The following is a 13,903-nucleotide window of genomic DNA, read 5'->3' on the forward strand; positions in this document are numbered from 1 at the left end:
AACTCTCCTGTGTTATGTTTAGCCGGAGACGATAGTTAATTGAGTGAGTAAGTTAGCATGCTATCCCGTTAGGCCGATAGCATCCGGCTCTTTTCCGGCTGCATGTGACGGATTTACCCACCTGTGGGAAACTAAATGTGGAATGTAATCCATTTTTTTCTTCATTAAAATAATGATCTCAGAAATTTGAGTTCATCCATCCATTATCTACCACTTTATCCTCGTGGGGGGTGCTGTGCTAATCTCAGCTGACATATGGCGATAGGCGAGGTTAACCCTCGACAGTTCACCAGTCCATCGCAGGGCCTCATATAGAGACAAACAGCCATTCACTCTCACATTCACACCTATGGTCAATTTAGAGTGACCAATTTACCTCATCCGGAATTTGAGTTCAGTTCAATATATATCTAATTCCCTTTGGTCAGGATTAAATTTGAAATATTTTAAACTGGTTAAATTAAAATTAAACTGGAATTATGGATGTTCATTGTTCAGTTGTAGACATCTGTGATTTAACGGTGACTATCCATAATTCCAGTAATATCGACAATTCCCTGTAATTATATATGTATACAGTATATATACTGTATACATGTATATCTATATATCTATATATACATGTATACATGTATACACATAAAAAGGCACAGAGGTCGTCTTCCTTGTGCCTGTGTCCGGGCTGCCGCCTCGCCTCCTTCCCCCATTTGTTTATCCTTGGACTTCACTTTCTTGTGGCACTCCTGTCAAGTCTCGCGGAAAGAGACGAGCAAAGAAAACTTCATGTACAAAAATAAAACAAACACCACTTTGCGACAACAGTACTTCTGAGCACTGAAGCAACTTAAAACAGCAGGTATACTATTTTATTTAAAAACAATACAGAGGAAAATAAGAGAACAAAAGAAATAAAGGGGAAGTACAGCAGTAATAGATCATGACCCCTTCACAATTCCCTTCTTTAATGTGAATGTTTTCTTTTAAACTGAATTTCTTTGATTTGTGGACAAAACAAGACAATAGATGGTGTCAGCACTAATTTATTGACAAATATTTGATAATTCAAATGTAATTTTCTGATATAAAATGTACTTAAGTTTTAGTAGTCAAAAGTATTAAAAAAGTATTAAAAAAGAATTGGGCAATGGTCGCTCAATGGCAGGGCGTGCTATTTTTCAAATAGAAGGCTGTGGGTTAAATTCCTAGCTCTGCTACTCTATGTGTCCATGAGCAAGACACTTAACCCCATGTTGCAGCGTGTGAAAGATGTGTGATTGGATGAAGGACAAAACTATAGTTAAAGCAACTCAAGACGAGAAAATCGCTATATAAAACTATACAGTGTTTATATAAAATTTAACACAAATAAACACAAACATCTAACAATCACATTTATAAATTCATAAAAACTTAAAGAATTTAAGGACAATATAAAAAGCATAATATTTGAAGAGTGAACCAGCCAATATCAGTGGCTGCGCTAAGTCTTTGACCACTCAGTATTGTGGAATAGTTCCTATACAGTGTAATCTGTGCACATATCAATAGTAAGGTTAAATGGTAAAGATATACAACTGTCTATCATAGGTGTTACTTTCTAGCAACAATTTACATTTACTCTGGTGCATCTGTGACAATGGTGGCGTTTGGAGTTGGCTCCGTGAAACTGGGCTGAGATTCTTGAACAGTGACATTGATATCTTCCTGGATTGCGAGTGGCATTGCATCTTGGGTGGCGCCTCGTGTCACATCTGCTGTGAACATTTCCTTCAAGGAACTAGACTCCAAATGCCATCCTTGGCTTTTGGTGAATTTATAAATACATCCAAAGAGATGAGGAAATAGTTTCGATGGGTCGACTTTGTCTCTGTGGTGGGGACTGCAAAAAGGAAAAAATAGACATAATATCACTGAGTCAGCTTTGCACAGTATATACAGTTTATCTGCACGATGATCCGTGTCTGAAAAGAAGTCATCCTTTTTTGGTACAGAGAAACTTACTAGTGCTCCCAGAGATTTCTCATGAAACGAACTAATCCGAATATGTTGTCAGGGTAGGGCCTCTTCTTGTCATCCACTTCCTCGACCAAGTCTGGTGGAAACTACGCAGACAAACAGTATTCACAAGTGTACTTTGTGACAAAGTACCACAAAACAGTGGATTTCTGAATAATGAAATACAGGATTAAATTGACAAGTAGCAATCACCTTTTCTCTCCACTGATTGTAGGATACACCCACAGCCCATTCTTCAACTGAGGAAACCAATTCCCGGTTTGTTTCACGGGATGCCACCTCTTTCATGTTTCCAACCCTTCTCAAGTATTCTACTTTCCTGAAAAATATAAACGTAGCTTAAAAAAATACCAAATATACACACTTACAGCTTAGTTGAATGTTTTTTATTTGATTGGCCATATTGACTTTGGATGAAGTATTGTGGGAGATTTGAAATGTTTCTCAATCTCATACTCATCTCCTCTGAGATTGAGTATGAGTCTGGAGAGGGTTTAGTCACCTCCCACTTTCAAGAGGCATGACCAACAGACATAAATGAAAATGCCACTGTGTGCAATTGGATAAACCTACAAGTTATCAGACCAATGAACTGGATGACTTCTACTTGAAGCTCTTACTTACTTCTAGCTCTTATTTGTACCCAAATGTTTAAATGCACTTTTGTAAGTCGCTTTGGATAAAAGCGTCTGCTAAATGACATGTAATGTAATGTAATGACATATGCAGAGCGACGGGAATCATGTCAACTAATGTTTTGTTGTAGTTTTCTATGTAGTAATGGCAGCTAACGACTTTAGTCCAGGAACACACCGTGGAGCAAGTTGCTAAAAGAACAGGAGCTGAATCAGAAGACAGCTACTCTTTGGTGGCCACCATGTTGGATGCTTACAAGAGCTGCGAGACATCGCTCCTCTGTTGTCACCTGGAGCATGCTACGGGTTTATGATTGGTTCCCTTTTTTTTTTTTAAATTGCCAGATGTGTCTGCAGAGTGAAATCAAATCGCTGAAAGAATCACGGCTAGGTTGCTTTTTAGATCAGTGATGGCTGTAGAAAGTTGTTTAATATGTATTTTAACTGACCTGACTCCACCATGAACACTGGTCTAGCTTAAAACATGAACATCATGCAATTGACCACAAAAAAGACACTCTACTTTGTGTTGGTCCAGAAGATGGGGTGATTCAAGCATTCTTCCACTTTAGGTCTTTTCTCCGGCTCTTTATTGATCATCCACTCGATGAGATCCTTTGCAACCACATCTTGAACATGGTCCAACTTGTAGTTCCCGTTATGAATGTTGTACACTCGCTCATAGGTTTCCCCAAATGGATGGTGTCCTCCAGAGAGGATGTAGTAAATCAGCATCCCTGCAACCTTTAACGTTTGAATGACAGTTTAATTTCTCAAAGAAATTCATAAAGCCTGCCCCACACTAGAGGATTATTGGCCAGACTTCTGTCCCGATTTGGCCCTTCCGACAATCGTGGGTGTCTTCCGATTTCAGGCTGATTGGAACAGATTATCTGACCAAATTATCTTGTTATCAAATTAACAAATGTGATTTTGACATCATTGACATGAGATTGGTAAGTATTAAGGAAGTTTGATATTTTCGACTGAACAACGATTGAGGGGCGTGAGCAGAACCCCCGAAATAATGAGAATGAGCTGACCGAGAAACAGATGTGTACTTTTGTTTAGAACTGTAACTTGTACAAGCCAAGTTGATTCCATCTTCCTAGCCATGACTTCATCCAGTTTTTTGCATTTCTCAGCAAAAGTCATCGCACACATTAACAGGCACCGCTGAATCATGAGAAAGCTAAGTTTTGTCTGCGTTCTTCCACATTTTTAAAATCAAGACAAAATCCTCTCATGTGAGGCGGGCTGAAGACGGACAATCTTACCTGTATATCAGTGCTCCACTTGTATCGTACATCATTATCTTTATCCTTTAAAGTCTCCGTGGCCATCCAGCCTTCTGTTCCTGCACCACGTGTGTGGTAAGTTGTTTGGCCCTTGGGTAAACGTCGACTAATGCCAAAGTCGGCTAATCTTGCCCTTCCATTCACATCTGTGAGACAAAATGGTGTCAAATGAGTGAAAAACATTTATTCAAATATTGAGTGATTCAAATACCATATTTCTCACTTTTCTTACCTATTAAAACATTTTGTGGTTTGAGATCTCGGTGGAGAATTTGAGACCTTTGACAATGAAGAGCTTTTAAACTGTCAAGAATGTCAAACACAAGTTGCTTTTTATCCAGACCGCCATCATTATCTTTGATATATTCTTCCAGGGTGTATTCACAAAGTTGAAGACAAAGATATCCAAATGTGTTGTCCTCTGCAAAGTCGATATATCGTACAACACGGCTGTCATACAGCTCTGGAAGTCGCAGAAGGGATTTCTCATTCATCAGCACTTGATAGTTGGTTCTTGACATTCTCTTAATTGCCACTTCAGTGCCATCACTTTTCAGCCCCAAGAAAACTTCAGTGCCATCACTTCCCTTGGCTATGCGAAATTCTGCATCATTCATGTACATAATGCTCTCAATTCTGGTCACTTTGGTTTCATCAGGGTTTGCAAGCTTCTCTAACTTCTCCCTCCACCTCTTGCTAATGTGTGGTGGTTCTTGTGTTCCCACTGGTTTACAAGGAACTGCTGCTGGATCAGTTGAAGGACCACAAACTTCAACATTTTGGTTGTTGGGCTGGTCTTTCTCCTTCTTCTTCTTCTTCTTTCTCTTCTTCTTCCTGGATTCGGGTACAGCTGCACCATCCTCACTCTCGTCATTCAGTTTGCTCAAATAGTTTTTTAAACGTCTGAGAGCCTCTTTCAGCTTATCGTTCATGTTCATATCTGCTGATGTTAGGATGTCTTCGGGCACTGATGTGATCCCCACTGATGTAAAGATGCTTACAGCTTGTTCAACAGAAAGCAAGTTAGCAACTATGCCATAGGTGTAGACGCGAACATCAGTGGAGTATTGATCCTTCACAAAAGGAACAACTGTGTTGCACAACTTCTCAATGAAGTTAGGAGGCCATTCATTTGTGACTTGTGTTTTCTGTGTGATCAAATATATGATTTGCTGAATGTCTACTACTGGCTTCATATTCAGTCCATTTTTGGGCTTGAGTTGATCCAGTAGTTGGGGAATAATCACGAGTGCTTGCTCAGTTGCTATCTCCTCCATTGTGCAGAAGACAGCAAGTAAGCATTTTATGGGTACATATAGATATACTTCGGGAATGTTTGGAAGGCGACTCACTGCCCCTTTGATGTAGGAGTTCAACATTCCAGGTTTCTTCACCCAGTTGATGCTGAGCTGTTGGTATTTTTCTGTATATTTACCAGTGTCACAACAAAGCAGTTCAATTATGGTCAAATGAGTCTGAGGATCCTCATACAACATGTAACTGTCAAAAGTTTCAAACACTTCTTTAGGTGTTTCCATTTGCACAGCAAATTTCAGTTCCAAAATTTTGAGTTCTGAACATAGTTCATCTCCAATGGATGCCAATCTGTTCATCACCTGAACCCATGTTTCTTTGTAAATGCGATTAAACTCATCTGCCAGTGCACCAGCAGGGAGGAGCTCATTCACAATGTCCTTCCTGTTCTTTAGGATAGCAATTTGAAGTGGTGAGAAATTGGTTTTCTTGCCAATTACATCTTGTATCTGCATCACTACATTTGGATCAGCTTTAGCTTCAATTAGTTTGCGGACAAATTTTGGCGGCGCTTGAGATAGTAAAACATAATGCAAAGCTGTAAAGCCATTTTTGGACACAACATTTGGGTTTGCATTATCATTAAGAAGCCAGATGAAAATGTCCCACTTGTCATTTGCAACAGCAGCTATAAGTGGGGTTATAGAATCTTTACATTCCACACATGGCAAGAGATTATTAATGTCCCTGTCTTTCAGCAATGTTTTGAGGTTCTTGAGGTCATCATCAATTACACACTTTATTATGGAGTGTGTTTCTGTTTCTAATTCCATCTGCTTCATTAAATCCATGATGTCTTTTTAAGATGACCTGTGGGCAGACAAAAAAAAATATTATTACAATATGTGACTAGCAGGCAAAGGGCTATTGTTAGATTATTATTTGATTTTGATCTTAATTGTTTGTAATTTGCTTACAGCACCAGGAACTGAAGTAAAAATGTGACTGACAACAAAGCATTCTACATTTTTCAGTGTTTTAAGAAGCTTTGTCAAAATGTCTTTTCTTTCCAAACTTTAGAAGTTTAAACACTCAACACAACAAGATTTGTACATTAGCTAAAATTGTACACACGTAAGGTCTACTGTTTATACAGACTTATTTCTTGTCTATGCATGCAGACTGCACATTGCCCTCACTGATCAGACTTTGAACTTTCTCATTCAGCAAAGTTGCCAGAATGTGGATGTAAACAGACATTAACAGTGTGACTTTACACACATCCAGTGACAGAATGTGAATCATGCACTGGCATCATTGACTGTGAATACACCAAATATCAATCTCTGAGGATGTTTTTAAAACCACTTATAACAGTCAGAAAACACATCAAAACACAGTAATAAGTGACCCACAGTACTTAAAATTCAATGGCCTCAGATACAACTGAAAACAGTCACAGTCAACACTTGACAGGTGTTACTTCTTAAATGCACAATGATGCTGATCAGTTCATTAAAAGCCCTATTCAGATGTCAAAATGGCTGCTACAAAAGGGTTATAGGTTAATCAAAGCAATCAAAGTCCAAGTAGTGCTGGCCTTTTTGCCCCTACAGGCTTCATCCTTAGTCTTAACTTTTATTATTTATTTATTTGTGCTGTGTCAAATTTTTACTTAACTTGAGTCCATCTGTGAAAGAGGATGAATGCTATGGAACATTTATAAAAGGAAACTTAGTCGAGAACTAGAAGTATTAATATTGATGAATATGTCGAAAAAGTTCGAAGTTCGAAAAACACAGAGAAATCTACTTACAGTGCCGAGCTGGTCTCCCGCACTATCTTTGGCAACTTTGTTTCCTGATTCTGTTTCCTCCTCCACCCATTTCCGTGAAAACGATACTCTTGCATGATTGAGACAGGCAGATCCCACCCACACACATGCACGTCATTGAGGGTGTGGCTAATGCTTGGTGTTCCTTGTGGGCTGTCATATAACAACAAGGAAGGCGGGAATTAAACAACACAGCCAGACAAAGGCATGTATATCTCCTCTCTCCAGGGCCTATTTTCACCAAAACAATGAAATGATACAGTTTCAAAATCCTAATGATAAGTTAATCCTAAAAACTCACTTCACAGTCATGTTATTTTCATATATAATTGATTAAATTCACATAACCTCTGTATTGAGACTAACATTCAGTATGCTTACAACATGGGTCTGGGGACGAAGGAGTTCTTTATGTGTCACAATCTGCAGTCTCACCAGCAGATGTCACAAATTCTTCAAAAGACCTTTAGGAGGAGTTACTGTGCATCTGATTATATTAGCTCAATGGTGTACAATGGTTTTAGACTAAACATTGTTTGGTTTCTGCAGCCTTGGAATGCATTTTAGTAGTTATTTATATTAGACAAATATATGTTTTTATGTCATCATTTTAGTGGTTACTTTTATCAGATAGATACATGTTATTTCATCTTTAGTTTTAGTAGGTATTCTTGTAAAATAAAATGCACATTTAAATGTTATCTTTCATTTTAGTTGTTATTTGTATGAAATATAATACACATTTTTATGTTGTCTTTCGTTTTTAGTTGTTATTCTTCTAAAATAAAACACACATTTACACGGTTAAGTGTACTTTTACTGTGGAGCTAAAACACAACCTAAGGCTGGCATGAACCAGCCCACCGGACATACTTTAGCACCACTTCCCTTCCATCGGACCTTCAGAATAAAAAGAGCCATTCCTTCTGCACCTGCCCACAAAAATTCTGTTTCTACCTTCAAAACAGTGCGCGTTTGACTTGTACCGAGCCGCGTGAGAGGCGTCCTCGTTGTGGAAGAATCCAGCATTAAGCAGAATTCTCTATGAGTCAGTAAAGCCATTATTCGTGTCCTTGTGTTCTGTTCAAGTAGAAACGGAAGCTCCATGCATGACTTCCAACTCCGCCCACCTTTAACGCCGCCCACCTCCAGTACAAAAGCTCTGCATACATTCAGTACGTCACTGTGCTGTGTTCATGACAACTCGGAAACTGAACAATTTCAATTTTGATTGAAACTGCCTCATACAGTGACGCAAAAAAAACAATCAGCGAGTGTTGAGATTATCCGAGTGATGACTGTGACATCAGGTCTGTATCTGGCAACCAGCCAGTTGGTTCATGATGGAGGAAAAGCTTATCATTTCTGTGTGTCCACACCTGGAGCTGTATGACACTAAAAGTTTATCTCCAGAGACGTTTTCATAAAAAAAAAAAAAAAAAGCCAAGACGTGCACAAAAGTGATTCTGTGGCAAGAATGTCGTAGATAGTGGGGCGAAGGAAACATTTGCGTTTAGTGTGACCGCAGCATTATAGGCCCCGACCTCACTGGCACTGAAATGTCTGTGCCACAACTAACTTTGTTACTGTTTATGCCAAAATAACAACTTTCTCTGTTGTTGCAGAGTATTTACAGACAGTATGAACAGCAGTGCTGACATGTTAATGTCCATGGTTTGTGGGAGGAACCTGTTGTCACTTCTGCTCTGAACATTTCCTTCAAGGGACCCCACTCTAAATGCCATCCCTGGCTTTTATTATATCATGAACACATCTAAAGAAATGAGGAAATAGTAACACTAGGTCAACTCTGTGTATTTGTTTACATTATCTGTGGTGCCCAAACTTTGGAACATGACCTCATGAAAGACAGCAACACCTTGGACAAGGTGTTGCTGTCTTTCATGAGGTCATGTTCCAAAATGTAAAGTCAAGGTTACTATTTATTTTTACCTTTAGAAACTTGAAAAGATGAAATAATCCCAGAACTGACATAATTAGGAGGATTTTCTATCTTCATTTTAGTAATGTTTTTTTGGCAAGAAAAGAGCAAAATATAGCAAAAATGTAGTGTGATGTAAGTCATTGTATTACTTCTACAAATTCAGCCTGTTGTATGGAAAGTCTTTTGTGCCCCAAGAATGAAAAGTCGCAATTCACTGTCAGTATCACTGTAATTGTATTATAAATTATTTTTGGAGAAACTTACTAGTGCTCCTGGAGTGTTTGAATGAAATAATTAATCCAAAAAATATGTTCTCAGAGCAGGCCTACCTACCTAGGGCTGGGAAATATATCGACATGATATCTATATAGTGAAAAATGTGACGTGTAACCTTTGTTTTCTTTCGGACTGATATAGAAATCTGGCAGAACAAGACGGCGGCCTCCAAAAACAAGGCCCTTGCCCATATTTAATTGAACCAGTTATATTTTGAAGCGATCATGCTTATGGTTAGTATAAAGTATGTTACATTTCTGCAAAGTGACCTTTCCTAAACATTACACACTGGACCTTGAAGTGAATGGTATTGCTAAATGATCAAAACAATAACAGAATATTATGCAGGCGTTTGTACAATTATGTTTAATGCATATTGAATGTTATTCTCAAAATAGAGATCATATGAATTTTCATATGAATCAGTTGTGTATGAAATTAAGTGTGTAGAAACATGACTGTGAGGTGTGTTTTTTATCATTAAGTTATTGATCATCAGGACTGTGAAAAAGCTTAATTTATTTGTTCTGATGAGGGCACTTTTATGCTTATGTCTGACTGTGTTGTTTATTTCCTGCTTTCCTCCCAGGATGAATGGTCGTAATTGGTGTCATGTCACGATACTCCTGTCATGATACGTCATAGAAAAGTATACTTTTCCTGTAAATGGGAGGAGCAAGAAACTAGAGAGAAGTTTTGATAGTACACCAGACAGACTTATTTTAGCATTGTAAGTTGATTTCTCTATATATTTCTCTAATATTCATATTCATCATAATTAATGTCACCATTGTGTTGTAGATTTTTTGCGATCAGGGCTTTGGAGAACAGTAAAGAAGTCCCTGCAGTCTGTGATCAGTTAAGTTGATTGTCAGTCAGTCAGTCATCATCTAACCGCTTTATCCTCCACCAGAGGGTCGCGGGGGGTGCTGTGCCAATCTCAGCTACATCGGGCGATAGGCGGGGTACACCCTGGACAGTTCGCCAGTCCATCGCAGGGCCACACACAACTAGAGACAAACAACCATTCACTCTCACACTCACTCCTACGGTCAATTTAGAGTGTCCAATTTACCTAATCCCCACATTGCATGTTTTTGGACTGTGGGAGGAAGCCGGAGTACCCGGAGAGAACCCACGCACACACGGGGAGAACATGCAAACTCCATGCAGAAAGGCCCTTGTTCCAACCGGGGCTCGAACCCGGGTCTTCTCGCTGCAAGGCGAGAGTGCTAACCACTAACGGTGGCCCAGTTAAGTTAAGTTGATTGGACTTATTTTATTTATTATTCTACGTGTAAGTGTGCACACAATTATAAAATACAATACAATGCAGTCTTCCAAGAGGAGTGAGAGTGTAGCTGCCATCATAGTCAGCCATACAGTTCATCAGGCTTTCATATAATTAATACACTTTTCATTTAGTAACCTCATTTAAATATAAGAACAATTTACATGTATTAAAAGGGTTTATTTTGGGTACATGAATAAGAAAGCTTAAAACAAGACTTTTAAGAAGGTTTTTTATTTATATTGTGTAGCGGAACCAATGGGGGCGGGGCTTTGTGACGCTGCGCACACTGCTGCAGCATGAGACAGATTGCCTCGCTGGAGACAAGACAAACAGTAGGATAAGTTTTGTGTATATAAGTTGCTGTAAAGACGAGAACAAAGTGAAGACACGCTCAGGTCCTTTCTAATTCCTCTCGTGGTACACGACTAATGAGGTAAATGTGTTTATGTGTCAGTTTCATTCTTAATTGATGTTAATAGACTTGTTAATGTACTTGTTCACGTGATCGGGGTGTGCCCGCTCGTTGTTGAATGCTGTTTTCTTTGTCAGCGAGGTGAGTGTGTGGTAAATGCCATTTGGTGCTGCAGAGGACGCTCCCCTGCTGCTCCATACTGAACCAGCTCCAGTTAACTGGCTTTATATATGAGCTGTTGAACATCCAACAGGAACTCTCCTGTGTTATGTTTAGCCGGAGACGATAGTTAATTGAGTGCGTAAGCTAGCATGCTATCCTGTTAGGCCGATAGCATCCGGCTCTTTTCCTGCTGTATGGAAACTAAATGTGGAATGTAATCCATTTTTTCTTCATTAAAATAATGATCTCAGAAATTTGAGTTCATCCATCCATTATCTACCACTTTATCCTCGTGGGGGGTGCTGTGCTAATCTCAGCTGACATATGGCGATAGGCGAGGTTAACCCTCGACAGTTCACCAGTCCATCGCAGGGCCTCATATAGAGACAAACAGCCATTCACTCTCACATTCACACCTATGGTCAATTTAGAGTGACCAATTTACCTCATCCGGAATTTGAGTTCAGTTCAATATAGATCTAATTCCCTTTATTAGTCAGGATTAAATTTGAAATATTTTAAACTGGTTAAATTAAAATTAAACTGGAATTATGGATGGTCACTGTTCAGTTGTAGACATCTGCAATTAAACGGTGACTATCCATAATTCCAGTAATATCGACAATTCCCTGTAATTATATATCTATACAGTATATACTGTATATGTGTGTGTGTATATATATATATACATGTATACAGTAAATACTGTTTACATGTATATATATTGTACAAATGTATGTATATATAGGAAGTACAGCAGTAATAGATCATGACCCCTTCACAATTTCCCTTCTTTAATGTGAATGTTTTCTTTTAAACGGAATGTCTTTGATTTGTAAGACATTAGATGGTTTCAGCACTTCTTCTTCTTTTCTTTACAAATTTCTGACATATTTGATAATTCAAATTTAATTTTCTGATATAAAATGTACTCAAAAAAAAATTACTTAGTAATCAAAAGTATTAAAAAAGAATTGGGCAATGGTCACTCAAAGGCAGGGCGTGCTGTTTTTCAAATGGAAGGCTGTGGGTTCAATTCATGGCTCTGCTACTGTATGTGTCCATGAGCAAGACACTTAACCCCATGTTGCAGCGTGTGAAAGATGTGTGATTGGATGAAGGACAAAACTATAGTTAAAGCAACTCAAGATAAGAAAATCGCTATATAAAACTACATAGTGTTTATATAAAATTTAACACAAATAAACACAAACATCTAACAATCACGTTTATAAATTCATAAAAACTTACAGAATTTAAGGACAATATAAAAAGCATAGTGTTTTTTTTAGAAAAAAGCTAAAGTAAGTATCATAACTGGGAAAAAAACATACTTTTACATATTTTCTGAGTTTCATCCACAGGTTATTAAAAAGAATCTCATGTTACATGAGTAAGTAGAGAAACAATTTTTTTCATACATGACAGATTTTAAACTCTCAACAGATACAGACACATATCCTTCCATTTTTAGGTTTCTCTGGAACATAGGCAGTTTCCCTCTGTGCTGAAGCATGAGACGGGACCTGTATGCACAGTAGCTGAAGAGTGAACCAGCCAATATCAGTGGCTGCGCTAAGTCTTTGACCACTCAGTATTGTGGAATAGTTCCTATACAGTATAATTTGTGCACATATCAATAGTAAGGTTAAATGGTAAAGATATACAACGGTCTATCATAGGTGTTACTTTCTAGCAACAATTTACATTTACTCTGGTGCATCTGTGACAATGGTGGCGTTTGCCGTTGGCTCCGTGAAACTGGGCTGAGATTCTTGAACAGCGACACTGATATCTTCATGGATTGCGAGTGGCATTGCATCTTGGGTGGTGACTCGTGTCACATCTGCTGTGAACATTTCCTTCAAGAGACTCCACTCCAAATGCCATCCTTGGCTTTTGGTGAATTTATAAATACATCCAAAGAGATGAGGAAATAGTTTCAATGGGTCGACTTTGTCTCTGTGGTGGGGACTGCAAAAAGGAAAAAATAGACATAATAAATAATATCACTGAGTCAGCTTTGCACAGTATATACAGTTTATCTGCACGATGATCCGTGTCTTAAAAGAAATCATCCTTTTTTGGTGCAGAGAAACTTACTAGTGCTCCCAGAGATTTCTCATGAAACGAACTAATCCGAATATATTGTCAGGGTAGGGCCTCTTCTTGTCATCCACTTCCTCGACCAAGTCTGGTGGAAACTACGCAGACAAACAGTATTCACAAGTGTACTTTGTGACAAAGTACCACAAAACAGTGGATTTCTGAATAATGAAATACAGGATTAAACTGACAAGTAGCAATCACCTTTTCTCTCCACTGATTGTAGGATACACCCACAGCCCATTCTTCAACTGAGGAAACCAATTCCCGGTTTGTTTCACGGGATGCCACCTCTTTCATGTTTCCAACCCTTCTCAAGTATTCTACTTTCCTGAAAAATATAAACGTAGCTTAAAAAAATACCAAATATACACAGCTTAGTTGAATGTTTTTTATTTGATTGGCCATATTGACTTTGGATGAAGTATTGTGGGAGATTTGAAATGTTTCTCAATCTCATACTAATCTCCTCTGAGATTGAGTATGAGTCTGGAGAGGGTTTAGTCACCTCCCACTTTCAAGAGGCATGACCAACAGACATAAATGAAAATGCCACTGTGTGCAATTGGATAAACCTACAAGTTATCAGACCAATGAACTGGATGACATATGCAGAGCGACGGGAATCATGTCAACTAATGTTTTGTTGTAGTTTTCTATGTAGTAATGGC

The 13,903-nt window shown here is 38.4% G+C and overlaps 1 protein-coding gene across 1 annotated transcript; it reads right to left on the minus strand.

The window, feature by feature from the left end:
• Positions 1 to 1,453: 1,453 nt before the first annotated feature.
• LOC131456214 (uncharacterized) lies at positions 1,454 to 8,105 on the minus strand. The gene is made up of 8 exons (XM_058624312.1): positions 7,995 to 8,105; positions 7,020 to 7,190; positions 4,182 to 6,073; positions 3,929 to 4,095; positions 3,175 to 3,395; positions 2,209 to 2,335; positions 2,002 to 2,102; positions 1,454 to 1,879 (listed from the first exon to the last, which is right to left on the minus strand). Exons 3-8 carry the CDS (start codon positions 6,052 to 6,054, stop codon positions 1,615 to 1,617), a joined length of 2,754 nt encoding a protein of 917 aa, XP_058480295.1. The 5' UTR covers positions 6,055 to 6,073; positions 7,020 to 7,190; positions 7,995 to 8,105; the 3' UTR covers positions 1,454 to 1,614.
• Between the last annotated feature and the right edge of the window lie 5,798 nt (positions 8,106 to 13,903).

The sequence above is a fragment of the Solea solea genome, chromosome 3 (assembly GCF_958295425.1).
Source record: "Solea solea chromosome 3, fSolSol10.1, whole genome shotgun sequence".
NCBI lineage: Eukaryota > Metazoa > Chordata > Actinopteri > Pleuronectiformes > Soleidae > Solea > Solea solea.

What these genes read in the sequence shown, in the direction of transcription:
- LOC131456214 (XM_058624312.1), bottom strand. Translation starts at nt 6,054, where the DNA reads ATGGATTTAATGAAGCAGATGGAATTAGAAACAGAAACACACTCCATA. An exon ending in ACCACAAAATGTTTTAATAG is followed by an intron (nt 4,096 to 4,181) that starts GTAAGAAAAGTG and finishes TTTGTCTCACAG; the next exon opens with ATGTGAATGGAAGGGCAAGA. An exon ending in ATCTTCTGGACCAACACAAA is followed by an intron (nt 2,336 to 3,174) that starts GTAGAGTGTCTT and finishes TATATTTTTCAG; the next exon opens with GAAAGTAGAATACTTGAGAA.